This window comes from Podarcis filfolensis (assembly GCF_964270895.1).
Source record: "Podarcis filfolensis genome assembly, chromosome: 1".
NCBI lineage: Eukaryota > Metazoa > Chordata > Lepidosauria > Squamata > Lacertidae > Podarcis > Podarcis filfolensis.
The window spans coordinates 10,502,210-10,517,362 of record NC_139604.1 but is presented as its reverse complement, the minus strand read 5'-3'; the positions used below and the strand labels follow the sequence as shown (position 1 = coordinate 10,517,362).

The following is a 15,153-nucleotide window of genomic DNA, read 5'->3' as shown; positions in this document are numbered from 1 at the left end:
GTGCTGTGCTTCAAGTCCCAGCTTGTTTCAAAACCAAAGCTGCAGCGGGAGGGCAAGGATCACCCCCACATTTGCCTTGCACTTCCAAGGCCCTCTGAACTGCAATGCAACTGCAGGGTCATTTCAAACTCACTATAGCTGCAAGCTGGCAGAAGCTGTAGGGAAGATTCTGCACCTTCTTCTGCTCAGCTTGCTGCTTGAAGTTGGGGGTTGTTCCCGATTTGCACTGTTTGGGAGCAGGGAAAACCGCAATCCCTATCAAGAGAAACACAGGGTGCTAGAGCCTACAATTTTTTTCTGTCCACAAAGATGAGCCAACCCCCCTACCAATATACACGATGCAAAGAGGAATAACTGCTAGTGAAGATTGAAGTCCACATAAATAACCACAAATGTCACAAATAGTACTGATTTTTTTTATATAAAAAAGACACATATAGTACCTTTGCAAGGCGAGGGACTGTGGTTGGAGAACTTAAGTGACTAAGCTGCCCAAAGGTATTGCTGCCCCATGAATATACCTGTGTAAAAAGATCAAGGGGAAGGGGTGGTGGGAAAGGATAGTCATTTTCAAATAATTAAGATTACAGTATGTTAGGAGACTACATGAATTAACAGAAGTCCATCCAGATATTTTTTCCTACCTTTTGCAGAAGCAAATCTCCTTTTAGGAGCAGGATGGTAAATGCATGAAGCTGTACAGTTCAGCATCCTATAGATCAGAGGCCAGTTCTATTGCCCACAGAAGCCATGGGCAGAATGCCCTTTCCTCACCACCCAATACTGTAACCTCAACCAGTGCTTCACAGTAGCAGGACTTAGTTCTAGAGCCCCCATCTTTGGAAGAAGAAGAAAGAACACTAAAACTGTCTGGCTTGGTCCAGATGCAATAGGAAACCATGAGCTTCTCATTGATAAACATGTGCAAACCTCAGCAAGTTGTGGGCTCATCTTTCCACTTTTGATTTTGACTCAAAGCTTCCACTTTTGATTTTGATTTTAAAGCAAACCACGGTCACATCAGAGCTGAGGAACCTGAACCTTCCAGATGCTGTTGAACTCTCAACTTCCAGGCCAGCATGGCTAACGGACAGGGATTGGGGACGCTGCAGCATCTGGTGGGTCACAAGTTTCCCATCCCTGGTTTAAACCTCTAGTTAGCGGGAGCAAAGTAGGATCAGATTCCTTAGTCTCTCCCACCAGATATATTGCACATGTTTGACTTTCTGTCTCCATCTCTTCCCACTCTGCCCTTCATTATTATATGTGTTGGGGGAAACTCTTGTGCAGCCTCTCTCTTATTATCCCCTTTCTCCCTCTCCTTCTCTTCCTCCCCCGCCTTTAAACTACTGCCACTCTATTTCCTGGCATTTCTGCCACTGTTCCTTATCTGCCTGTCATTTCCTTGCTGCTGCCCATTCATACAGGGGAAGAATTATACCAGCGCTGATCCCAAAAAACACTGAGGCATGAGGACAAGCCAGAACAAATCTGGTAGTTCATATCCTACACACAATTCACTAGCTAGTTACCTCTGCTTTTGGAGGGGTGTACACCAATTTTTTTCTACATTTCAGGAGAAGTATTGAAATAGATGTGCATGCTTTTTAAAAAAAGTTTAAGCTCAGATGCACACATTCATACAAAATATATACACCTATGTAAAAAGGCCCCGAAGTCCATTATGCGTGCTGCTCAAGTTTCCTTTTCCGAAAAGTGAAATGAGAGTTTGACCCAGGAAAAACAAGCAGATCCCACTATAACCCCTTGGAAAAGAAGCAAACAGTATTTCACCCTCATACCTGCGATTTGGCAGTGAGTGCCAAGGAATGGTGGCCACCAGCAGACAAATGAATTACTTCCTTCCCATCGAGACTTTTTACACAAAGTGGTTGGAGCCTATGAACCCACAAAACAGAATCAGGACCCACAAGGTAAGCACACAGGAAATCTACACACATTAAATGATATATTCCATAGGCTTAATAAGGAGAAAGATTTCAATGCATCTAAGGTATCGGCAGCATTATAGATGAAAATATCACGCAAATCTTGATCCTAAGTTGTTGTGTTGTGTTTGTCATCTAATGATTGCAGAGGGTTGGACTAGATGGCCCCATGGGGGTCCCTTCCAGCTCTATGATTCTATAATATAATGAAGCATTCAACAGAACATAAACAGCTATAGAAGATCAACCCCAAATATCACTGCCTATTGGCATGGAACAGATTTCCTCAGTGAAAGCTTACCTTGGCAGAGTATCACCATGTCCTAGCTGCCCTTCTTTTCCTTTACCCCAGCTCCACACCTCTGTTCGCAGAGATGGGAGAAGGGCATCAGCTTCACCACTGTAAGTTGGTGTGAGGGCCACGGTCCTCATTTTGGCTCGTCCAACTTTCCTCAAGAGCCTTGGAGAAACTTTTAACACGGGAAACAAAAATAAATCCTTAAGTGTACAGACACTAAAATAAAATATTTCAGTCAAACAAAGAAGGCTGATTCACAAAGTCATTTGGGAACATCAGGATGTTATGAAGATGTTGACTAAGCAATCTGCAACAAGCATGGCTTGATCAAACAGTGCCGTTTCATTTTAAACTGAAAAGGCAATATGTCACCTTGCAGCACCTTCAAGTTGTCACCCTGTCAATCCAGGTCAACAAACCCAAAATAAACTCCAAGATTAACACAGACACATACACTTAAGGGCAACTCACACCTGTAGCTCAGAGCGCACTGGGTAGTTAATTTGAATGAGATCTGTCATTTTGTTCTCAGAGAATGGAATGTGATTGTGAGGACAGAAGATGCACCATACTTCCTAAGTGCCACATAAGGAGGAGGAAACTGCAGCTTAACAACAAACTAGTCTTCTACAAATTTCAAGGAAGATGACGGCTGGTCATTTTCCATGGTACTTAGTTCTGTGTCTGAAGAAGAATTCTAACCTAGGTAATACCTTAAGGCTGTTTTTGGACTACAATTCTCATCATCCCTGACCACTGGATGATGGGAGTTCTAGTCCAACAGCAGCTGGAGCCAAGTATGGCAAACCTTGCCTTAAGGTTATCCTAGGTTTGCGGAAACAGAATTCAGAGACAAGAGTCAGGGCAGTAGAGTATTATTAGACCTCTTGTTTACCTACTACATGCTTAAGACTAAAGGGAAACATTAAGGAACGTTGCAAACACAGGAGACTGCATCAATACTTTTACAGCAACCTCTGCTTTACATAAACACTTGCTTTAGGTAGGAAAGGGATAATGTTAAGTAGCTTTCTTCCTTCCTCTTTAATTTCTGGCACAAGATGGATTACCAAATTGATTGTCAACCTGCCTTAGCAATTCGTAACGCAAGGCAATGCACTTGGGTAAATATTTTAAAGCACTCTGCAAATTAAAAGTGCTGCATAAATGAATAATCGTGTGCAGAATACAAGAGGGAAGTTCCTGGCCCCCTGCCCTTAGACTGCACTTGTCCCAAGAGTTCCTTAAGTTAGGGAAACTCCTCTTTAAGGGTGCAAGTGAAAAAAACTCTTACTGTTAAGACAACTGCTTATCTAAAAAATGCATGCACTGCTGTTATTAGTGCACCACAGTTTTGAGATCAACAGTTGTCTTAACAGTGACAGTATTTGCACTTGCAGCCCCTAAAGAGGAGCTTTTGTGATTTTTCTACAGCTATATGAATGATGTGCAGGTTGCAGCAGTTGGTGTTTTGTGTGTGTTTATGTATCTTTGGGAGCTCAATGTGGTGATTAGACCTATTTCAGGGGATGGATGAGTTGTTTATATGATTTTATTACCTTGCATTGTGCTTTGCTTTTAATTATTTTGGCTTTTGCATACTGCACTGTGTATTTTACTATATTTGTGAACAGCTTTGAGATGCTTGTGTAAAAATGAGTGACAAGCTTAATAAACAAGAACAAAGTAACACTATGCGTTTTAAAAAATTGATAGACAATCAATGTAAGGAAAAATATGTGTGCCCTGTCACACACAGAAATTACACATCAAGAAAGAACCAAAATCCCCAAGATGTATAACGCTGGAACCACCTGTGAGCATCTCACCTTGGGAGAGCAAACCAGGTAAGGAAAGCCTTCGACAGACTCCTTCGGATTCCTCTTCTCGAATATCCACCAAGCTGGAACTCTTCTTTCCCTGCATTGACTCCAACCTGACCTGCTCCTCTCGGCTGTCCTTCACCCCATCCAGGCTTGGAGAGCCAGCGCTTGGTGGGGATACTGTGTCACCTGGAACTGTGCCATAGAAGTTCATTACCTTCTTCAGTGACAAGGCCCCAGCTTCGCATGTAGCAGCAACTCTTACGCCAACTGCTGATGCACAAGAAACTACCAGGCTGTTAAGGGCAGATGTGCCTGGGCCTGGTGGACTGGGTAGGCAAGCGGTGAGTTCTTCTTCTTGAGATTGCTGGAAATATAGTAACAGAAACCCCACAAAATCTAATTAGAACAAGCAAACCCAGAGTAAGGAAGCTTTAAAACAAGATCATAACCTCTAGTCTTCTGCTTGATTACCATCCAAACCTGGTTTGCATGACAAGGTAAACCAAACTATGGCTTACAGGGACTGTGCAAACATGAGGGCTCTTGGGAAGTAGTTTGTTTCGCTCCTCCCTGGTTCTTTTTGGTCCCACACTGAAAGGAGCTAAGACAAGGTTTTGGCCAAAAGGCTACAGCTCATAGTGAGGAGGGACTTGGGTTCAGTGTGGGAGCAAGTAGAACCAGGAAGAGCAAAATGAAAGCAAGCTCCTTTCTAAGAGCTTGCATTTTCGCGCAGTTCCAGTAAGCCATTGTTTGGCTGACTGTGCAATGCAAACCAGGCCAAAATCATATTGAGCGTGTGTACTTTTCATAATTTTATTCAAGCCTGAATCGAGGATTGGTTATTCGACTTACATTGTTTATAACATTACATATTTGGTTAGAGTAAAGGTCTGTTCGCATTAAATTTTTTGACCTCAGTTTAAGACAACTTTTCCTTCAGGCCTATGGAAGTGGTCAGTTGAAAGAATCTGTTTCTCTGCTGCTGTATTAGTGCTTTAGGGTGTCTAATGGTTTTATTTTATATTTTTAATGAAATGCTGTGCACCACACTGAAAGCCTTGTGGCTGAAGGGCAGGTTATAAATATAATAAATCCAATTATATTAGAAAGCCAGCTATTGCAGTCACTAGCTTATTTAAGACATTAATAACAACAATAATGAAGTGAGTTAGCCAAGGATCAATACTTCAAGGGTTGTACAAGATTCAGACCCAGGTTAGAAGAAAATATGGCACAAGTTTAATTAGGAAAGAACAACAACTGTGAAATTACATCTCTGAATTCATTTCAGAGCAATTGTGCAATTGTGAAGCATTCTTCCACACTCTCCAAAGAGTAGCATTACTTTAGTATGCAGTTCGTGACTCAATGCAGGGCTCCTATTTCTTAGTACTCACATGCTATGCTTGTTTACCTCATTTGTTTTGGACAGAGTAGGTGTTAATATGATGTGTTAGGAGTCTAAGGATGCTGTATCTTATGTTTCAAGGGAGACTAGGTTAGAAAACAACTAGGTTTCCTAACAACTGGGTTAGGAAATATATCTTCCAAGGATATTCTAGGTAAAGTGGGTTATTTCCTCATAACTAATCTGAGACAGGGGGAAATGCTGTCTAATGCTCATTTTCATGAGATTGCACTCCCTGATAGCTCCCCATTTAAAAGTGTCTTGGGCTGCTTTTAGGAATGTAGTTTTAGAGCTTTCTCTAGAACGGGGCTGCCCAAAGATCTCTTGCTGCCTGAGGCAGAGCAGTAAACATCCCCTCTCCCTAAGTCAAGGTGTGCAGCATCCAAGATCAAGTAAGCTATTCTGGCACCCAAGGCAAAAAGTCTCAGAAGCACTCCTCCACCCCTTTGGCATTAAAAATACAATGATGCATTAACTAAATTTGGCTGTCCCTTCCATTGCTCTATCAATCAGCTGCCTGAGGCAGCCACTTCACTATGGTCAGCCCAGTTCCAGGAGTATATATTACACATAGAAGGTAACCATGGCTGGACTATGACTGGGCTTAGCTTGGGATTTTGAGAGGTTTTTCAAGGCTTGGCACTCAGGCCACATGTACATCTTATCCTGAAAGATTTTCCCTTTTTCTAATAGAGAAATGTTTTAGATGTGTTTTCAAGGTTTTTAGATACAGCTGGTGTGTGGAACCTTTGGCCCTCCAGATGTTGCTGAACTCCAACTCCCATCAGCCCCAGAAAACCTGACCCATGGCCAGGGAATGATGGGAGTTGTAGTCCAGCAACATCTGGAGGGCCAAAGGCTCCCTACATCTAGGTTACAGGATAAAAATCACAAACAATTTCTGGTGGTTGATTCAAGTGATTATAAAAGTAGTCCTGCTTAAATAAAACAACAACCTCTCAACAATTTCTGAAGTACACGTGTGCAATTCCACCCCCCACCCCACCCAGAATAAAGTGCTAAGGAACACTGAGCTCTAAATTCTCAGCTGGATGCCAAAGCTGAAAAACAAGAACTGCTGGGGACTGAACTTCAGTGCCCTTTATATGTAGTCAACTGCACATGTGCAGCCCTGGCTTGAAAAAGCTCTCAACTGCACACAGAACAGCAGTTCAAAACTCTGTAGTATGAACTGAAAAAGGGGTAAATGCCTTGTTCACAAAGCAGGGCTGTTTTGACCAGTCACAGGAAAAGTCAGCATAATTTTATTTGTTACAGCCAAACGGGAAATATTTAGACACAGACTGCTTGGACAGTGATCTTTTCATTATAGAAAAATCAAGATTGGCACGCCACCTAACACTGCAGCACAAAAGTATCCAGAATACAAAAAAACTAGTTTTGAGCATTACTACTGAACTCCTGGGTTTTTGTTCATTATCAAGAAAGGAAACAATCAGACATCATCTTAACCTCCCATAATACTGAGTAGCAACCAAATGACACAGGCCAATTTAGATGAGGAATCGATTCTGCTTCTCCCACTTTTGGCACTAAATGAACTCCTGGTGATTCCACCACCCTTACGAGAGTGGAAGAGGACTTTCTGTGGAAGCTGCTAAACGGGGGAATTGCCTGCCCACAGAGGTGCAGTTTCATGGTACAGTGGTACCTCGGGTTACATATGCTTCAGGTTACATACGCTTCAGGTTACACACTCCGCTAACCCAGAAATAGTGCTTCAGGTTAAGAACTTTGCTTCAGGATAAGAACTGAAATCTGGCTCCGGCGGCGCGGCAGCAGCAGGAGGCCCCATTAGCTAAAGTGGTGCTTCAGGTTAAGAACAGTTTCAGGTTAAGAACAGACCTCCGGAACGAATTAAGTACTTAACCTGAGGTACCACTGTACTGCTTATGCAATAGACTGAAGGTGCTCCTCTTTATTCTGGCCTCTGTCAGTTAAGGTATTTTATTTTGTGAGACTAACCTCCTTTGTTAAATTTATGCAATTATTTCCATTTGGAATGGCTTTACTTGTTTTATCATAGTAAAGGTTGCATCTGTTTTTATAATTGTATATGAAATTGTCAATCAGATCATAATAAAAGAACCAATACCAAACGCTGCATGAATCCTCCTGTCTACTAAGATGTTTCTGGCAGACCCCTCTCCAGGTCTGCCTCTGCAAGTGAGTTTGATGAAAACGAATAACAGGGTCTTCTCAGTTATGGCACCTTGACTCTGGAATACACTTACCAAAAAGGCTCATTTGACACCAAGTCTACATTTTGAGTGCCAGGTGAAGGACCTTTTGATTTAATAAACAAAACAATAATCCGGAAACCCCGCACAGTTTAAAAGGCCATATATTGTTTAATTTGTCAAAAGCCTGGGGGAAGAAGAATTTATTTTTCTGCTACTCTTGCTTTTCTTATGTATTTTTTCTTCTGTTTAAATTATGCAGGCTTTTGACCGCAGCTTAAGGGGCAGACGGAAGCTATGCCTCCTTCAGAACTATAGCTCTCATTTAAAGTCACAGTTCTCAAGAATCATCAGAACTTTGCAGGACAGCGTGATCATACAGCAATGAAAGCACAGCCTAGTGACTGTGGGTACCTGCTCAGGTTGCTGATCCATAGGCTTCTCATTTAACGGATGATCTGGAAGACTTGACAAGTGCTGCTTTGTTGTCACCTTGTCCATTATCAAGAGATTTCCTGGGCTAGAAATGCCACTGTCTTCCTGGGCATCGCTGTTTGAAAACACACTTGCTGCATCATACTCTGCGGCAGTGAGTGCCTGGTCTTCTGTAAGCGTTTTCTGACAATCGTCACCTTGACTGCTTGTTATACTCTTCCTCTCTAGAGTTTCTAGCGAGGAGCAAGAGATGCGGCATTCCAAGTGGGAGTCAGCTAGAACCACCCCTAATGGGCAGCAGTGGCTATCAGAGATAATGACATGGTCTTCTTTGTCGGTCATGGTGATCAGGAGTTGGCTGCAGTGATTGCATCTCTCTGGAATAGGCTTTATGTCTTGAGCAGGGAGGCACTGCACAAGAGCCAGGCTGTGAGAGGCTCCGCATGCAATCTGAAGCACAACGCGGCCTGCCAGGTACTCGACCTTCTGTGGTTTGGTAACTGGGAAAGTGTTGGTTATGAGCCCCAGCTGACAGCCACTTCCCCATGCCCATATCTCCCTGCTTAGGGAGAGCGCCAGGGTGTGCTCCTCTCCACATGCCAGCTGCAAAATCCGTATTGGCAAGGGATGGCTAGCTTCAGAGTCAGAAATACTGATGGGTTTGGGTTCCGGCACAAAGGCCTGGTTGGCCACTGCACATTGGCCGGCAGAATTTCCACCCCACATGTACACGTCGCCACCTTCAGTCACTGCTCCACAATGGAAGCTGCCAGCTGCCACTGTAACAACATGTTGTCCATTCAAAGCCTTTTCCAAGATGGGACAGCTGATATAAGCATCTTCCAACTCAACCCTCCAGGGAAGCTTTCCAAAACTGTAAACCTCACCATCTGAAACAAATACACACACACACTGAAAATACATTACAATTACTAGAGAATCAGGCTATTAATAGGCTAGTTCTCATTGGTTCTGAAGGCAAATTTACAGAGAAATCTGCCCACAAAGCAAGGTCCTACATATGAAAGAATTGATCTAGGACAAAAATCTTGAATAAAAGTTTTAAAGAGTTTTGACATCATCTTTCTTCACGAGAACATGCATGGCTCAGTTCTTGCCTTTCTTTGGCTATACCAAATTCTTCAAGTGGTAGAGAGGTATAATCCAAACGTGCAATTATATATACATTTTTTAAAAATACTGAAGACCTCTGTTTCCATCCTCATAAAATGCAATTGTGGAAAATCAATAACTTTGAAATTTAATTTTACAAATGCTATCATCATCATCATCTTAAATATTAAATAATGCTCTTAGGACCAACATTCCATACCTTCTGAGAGAAGCACACCATGGTTTATGCCAACTGCTGCCTGCAACACTATCTTCCCACTCCAACCTGGAAGTCTTTCAGGATCTGGACAACAGCAACCAGCCTGCCACGTATAGACCAGGCCTCTCTCTCGCGCTCCCTCTTGGTCTGCTGAACTATGTAGCAAAATAAATAAAATGCTGATAATGTAAGCTTAATTTAAAGTCTACACAAGTTTAATTCAGAAGAAATTGTTTTGCACATATGCATGATACATCAGCTGCACTTCATTCTCAGAATGCAGGTTTTATCCATTTGTAATATCCAGGAGGGCAACTCATTGTTAAATACCAAACACCAGTAGAAGGAAATCTTAAGAGCATGTTTGCACACCCTCAACATCGGTCTGCGTAAGTTTAAAGCATGCCTATTCCCAGTATCCCTTGTACAGATAAGACAGGGAAGCAGTGCAGCGTGAATTATATGATAGTGACTGGATAATGACCAGGGAGACATAGGTTCAAACTCCCACTCAACCATTAAGCTCAATGGATGGCTTTGGGCCAGTATCTCTGTCTGTTTGTTCACTACTGGGAACAATTAGAAGCAAACTTTTATACTTTAAAATGCTGTGAACCAAAAATGGCTATTTGTTTTCCTTTTTCCCTATCCTCTGGTTCCAAAGAAGAGTCAGAGTTTAAATAGGTGTGCTGGAATACCATCAATTATTATTTCCTTGGCTTAATATGTTATACTGGTTTAAAAGCATATTAAATCAGATTTGTGAGTAAATTCAGAAACCTTACTAGCCTGCAAAGGGCTTTTACTCTGCCTGCCTATATACAGGTAGCCATTTTTTGCCATCTCAACAGTCTGAAATATTCACTTGTTTCCAATTTGTAAGATGCCCCATGCCTACTGGATCAAAGGCGATTCTTCCTTGTCACAGGCAAGTGGATCCAAAATTTTATTAGTTTGAATTTTTTTGCACCACCCGTCTAGATGTAGCATCAAATACAAATAGGCTTACCTTTCTTCTTTAGGGTCCATCAGTCAGCAAGAAGAGGCCATTACCAAATCATTCCTCTTTGAGATAGGAACTGTTAAGACGAAAGCAAAACACAAGTTTAGTAGCTGAAGTACATGTGGAAAAGCATCTGGCCCGCCGGTTGGTTTAATCTGGACTCTGTGGCAGTTTATTTCCTGGGGTAAAAATCCTAAAAAACGCTCAGCTTCAATCCTAAAAAAAAAGCTCAACAACTTTGGGGTAAAATCATAAAAATAACCTTGGTTGGCCCTTTGGTCGGCCCTCACGGCCCTTCACTTCATCAAATCTGGTCCTCTTTGAAAAAAGTTTGGACACTACTGTCCTACAGGGTGCAAGAAAGTGCAAAAAAAAAAAGGTCATCTCAGCTTTGAACATCTACAGAAGACTGGAATGCGTAAAAGTTTCTATGCTATGCCATTAAAAAAAATTAGAAACAAAAGCTCAACAGAATTACTCTGCCCACATATTTCATGAAAGGCCTTTTCACTGCAAGTTTTTTAAAAGAACGCTCCTTCAAAACAGACCTTTTCAGCTAGCACCACTCTTATGACCAGCTGTTAAAGTGTCCAATTAGGACAGTCATAGCCCTCAGGAGAAAGTTGTGATTATTCAACACTTTCTTTCCTTATGATAAGCAAGTTTTTAACATACGTTTTCAGTTTCTAGAGATCTCTTGCATACACAGTTGCAGAACAACCACCATGGCTGCTTCTCACACTTCCATATACAAGACTATACTGTACTTACAAAGCTGGAACTGTGTGTGTATTGTACGAACCCTCTCCCCAGCAACTTGCCATGATAAAAGTAAGAAAACCATACAAGTGTTACCTCTTCCCTCATGATACACATATCCTGCTGCTGGGCAGCCATAAACACATGCCATGCCAAGAAGCAACAGAATTTCCCTATAATTCAGCGTCTCCGTTTCCTTACTTGTGAGAACACTAACATTTAGAAAAATCTGATATGAGAAACAATTCTACTGGATGCTTAAAAACAAAAAATTCTATTTACTAATGATCTCACATTGCCTTGAATATATAATTTAGCTGCTTAAGTATATAGTACCCAAAACAAAGACTCTTGTAGCACCATAAAGACTAACAAATTTAGTATGGCATACAGCAGGCATGGCCAAACTTGGCCCTCCAGCTGTTTTGGGACTACAACTCCCATCATCCCTAGCTAACAGGACCAGTGGTCAGGGATGATGGGAATTGTAGTCCCAAAACAGCTGGAGGGCCAAGTTTGGCGATGCCTGGCATAAAGCTTTTGTAGATTACAGTCTACTTTATCAGATGCTTGGATTTTAATCCTAAATACTGCTGCTCTGTGTCACTGTGGTGTTTGCACAGTGAGGTCAGCCCAGCCTATTCCCAGTACTTCTATATTCTGCTGCCTCTGGCAAGATACACACTAGTGACCATCATTACGTTTGTGTAGCTGTATTTTAAACCCAATTTTAGTTTTGTTTTGTAAGAGAATGTCTGGTTATTTTCTCTCATGTTGGCTTACTGCTTCGATGATAAAGGAAGTAATGCACACAGAACCATCACCTGAACATCGAAATTGTGTCATATTCCCCGAAGGCCTTTTAAAAACTTCCAGTACCACATTATAAAAAGAATCAAGACAACAAGCAGGAACCAACTGGCATACCTAATAAGTGCACAGTGCACCAGTTCAATTACTTGTGACTCTCAGGAAAAACTAAAGGGTTCTCATAGCAGCTTTACTCCACTCCTCCTGGCTCTCATAGGTTCTTAATCTAGTTCAAGTGCCTGCACTTGCTTCACTTCCTCCCAAGTAGCTAGCTCTGGACTTCCAATTTCACACACCACTCTTGGGGAAGTTGTGAGAGAATCCAGAAGGAGGCTGCAGAATCATCCAATATTTCCACTTCCTCAAACGGGGTGCCACTCAAGGCTGCTAGCACAAGTTTTGTTGGCTCCAGGGGTTCCCACTTGTGTTCATGGCCACCACAAGATCTTGTTCCTCTCCGACAGAAGAGATTTCCTTGGGATGAATGCTCAGTTGGACCCCTTAAGTACACATTTTAGAAGTTTAGCCCCACTGAACCCATGGAAGTATGGAACATACTTCTGAGTAAATTTGACTGATGTTGCATTGACACTGGAGAATGCAAAACCCATGGCGAATGAAAGTAGGAAAACTGAAAACTTAACAGCATTCAGAATTAAAGGAACAATGAATGCAGATTTTTAAAAAAGTTATAGGAAGAAAATGTAACCAAACATTAGACCAATTAGAGCAAGACATGTAAACTACTGGAAGCTCTTCAAATGTTGCAGTTGTGTAACACTATTCCAGAATTAAAGATGCAAGACTTCACCAGTTCCTGGCCACTTCCCTATACACTTTTTAAAAATGCTGCGCAAGGAAATTGCCTCCCATCCCTGTCTTCAGACTGAAATAAAAACTAAGCAAAAACTGCTGACTGGTCATTTAACCATGTCTTTATTCCCATGAACATCTCATTCAGCAATATAAAAGAAAACAGGATACAACATGAAGGTGCCACTAGCCTCCCTTAAATAAAATAAGGTGTCACATTTTCCATTATGGGAGCCAATCTTGAAAATCAGAACTCTTATTCTTAAGGCAATTTGATGGCAACTGCAGGCAATTTAAGAAGCTTGTAAACACTTCCAATCCGTTTTCATTCCCTTGAAGGTAAGATTGGATATACTTAATGTTTAGTTTTAATGGCTCCCAGGTCTGTATGGCATTCATTCCCAAAACAATATGGCTGCCCTTGAAGAGAATGGCATCAGTCAAGACATCAGACCAGCAAATGCTTCCATGGGGAATGGGAAGGAATCACAGTTTCTCCAGTAGCTGCAGAAAAATGCTTCTTTTCCAGCAAACAGGACTATTACACCCACGGTGCTGCAGGAATGCCTCTGGAACAGTGTATTGTTCTTATTGTATGTGAGGCAGGACAGAAGCAACTTTCGAACGTAACACTGAGATCTGCATCAAAATGTTGCAGCATAGTAGGCTCTTGTTCAGGATTCCATGCGTTCTTCAGGGATGCTCCATTACATTTTAAAATAATTGCAAATCTTTGTCCCTGTTCCTTGGGGGCCTCTTCAGTCATCTGCTCGATGCTAGCTTCCACATCTTTGCAAAAATATATTTGAAGGAGGAGGGTGGGGAAAGACTATCCCTCAGCAGCAAAGCTGGCCTTGTTCCATTTAATAAAGCAGGAACAGAGATATCACTAGCCGCGACTACGGAGAGCAAAGCAGTAGCAGCAGCAAACGCAATCTCCCCCTGGAAAAGCAAGCTGTTTGGAAAGGCCCTAAGCCACAGCTGGTAAGAGGGACCAATGCCATCACACATTGATACCTTGCCAGATAGTTGTTTTTCCACACACACAAAAAAGACCTGCGCAAGGCACAGAATGAAACATTATCTAGCCTTTCTAAGAGGCAGGCAAAAGCTGTATTCTGAGTGGCGGAGGGGAAAAGGACCAAACTCCAAAATTCAACAGGTTCACACTTGATGCTAGTTTTAAGTCTCTTGACGTTTATGGAGGAAGGAAGGGAGTGGAATCAACATCCCCTTCCCTTCACGACGGGAAAAGGCCACAGTGCTTATGAGGTGAGGGACTACATATATACATATATATATATATATATATATATATATATAGTCCCTCACCTCACCTCGTAAGCATATATACATACATACATATATATATATATATATATATATATATATATATATATATATATATATATATTTGTGGAAACGAAAACAGATAGATGGAGGTGCCCACTACAGAAAAAAGAAAATATATTTCATGCTGGTTTATTAAAGGACAGGCAGCCCGCAGCAACGATGCCAATGAGAGCAATGACGACAGGCAGGTGAGGCTGGTTCCAAATGTGAGGCGGGCGACGGCCGTTTTCTCTCATCCCTCCCCCCCCCCGCCACCCCGCGCGCCAAGCACGTGACTGAAGTTTCACTCACCCCTCGCGCGCCGAGGGGTGGGGTAGAGGAGGGAAAGGGGGCTAAAGCGGCGGTTGGGAGTTGGCGCGCGCGAGCCGCTCGGAACCCGGCGTCGTCGTCGTCGCCGCCGTCATCCTCCCTTACTAAACACTCTCTCCCCCCCCCCTCCCGTGCGTGCGTGCGTGTGTGGCGTTCCGCCCCCCCCCCCCCCCCCGCTTCTCACCTGCAACCGCGCGCCTTACGCTGTAAGCCGCCGAGCTCCCCGCCGGCTTCTAGGGACGCTCAAAGCAGCTGATTCACGTAAAGAGCGGGCGGGCGGGAGGCGGGGCCTGGTGGGCCCTGGGGGCGGGGCCAGTCTTTCGGCCTCTGCTGAGGGAAGATTAGGAAAAGAGGCTGGGAAACAGAAGGCGGGGGCGGTAGGCCGGGCGGAGAGAGCGCGCGGGGACGGGGCCTCGAGTGGGACAAACTAGTGCGAGGGGCGCTAAGAAAGCGAACTTCGGCCAAGCTGGGGTTTTTTCTCACGCGCGGCGAGGCACCGTCCTCTCACTCTACACACACACAGAGATATTTTATACGCGCATGTGAGGTGAATGCTTTAGCTGAAATTCCTGCATTGCAGGGGGTTGAGATAGATGACCCTTACTGGCCCAGAAATGGAAACAACAGGAAATACCGACAGTGGAAGAATGGAGAAT

General features: G+C 43.0%; 1 protein-coding gene across 5 annotated transcripts in view; it reads right to left on the bottom strand.

Annotated features, from left to right (window-relative positions):
- The window catches only part of ALS2 (alsin Rho guanine nucleotide exchange factor ALS2), a 51,609-nt gene extending 36,808 nt beyond the window's left edge, over positions 1 to 14,801 (bottom strand). For 2 of the 5 annotated variants that reach the window (XR_014551226.1, XM_083626076.1), the window contains exons 1-8: positions 14,682 to 14,786; positions 10,460 to 10,529; positions 9,451 to 9,605; positions 8,097 to 9,007; positions 4,077 to 4,437; positions 2,251 to 2,419; positions 1,803 to 1,899; positions 444 to 521 (exon numbers count right to left, since the gene is read on the bottom strand). Coding sequence is in view for 4 of the 5 variants with exons in the window: in XM_083626076.1 (XP_083482202.1) it covers positions 444 to 521; positions 1,803 to 1,899; positions 2,251 to 2,419; positions 4,077 to 4,437; positions 8,097 to 9,007; positions 9,451 to 9,605; positions 10,460 to 10,479 (1,791 nt within the window). In the remaining variant the exon portion in view is untranslated. Of the gene's footprint in view, positions 1 to 443; positions 522 to 1,802; positions 1,900 to 2,250; positions 2,420 to 4,076; positions 4,438 to 8,096; positions 9,008 to 9,450; positions 9,606 to 10,459; positions 10,530 to 12,318; positions 13,344 to 14,479; positions 14,620 to 14,681 lie in introns of those variants that run through there. The other 3 variants (XM_083626073.1, XM_083626074.1, XM_083626075.1) reach the window with 3 other exon arrangements.
- Positions 14,802 to 15,153: the final 352 nt, after the last annotated feature.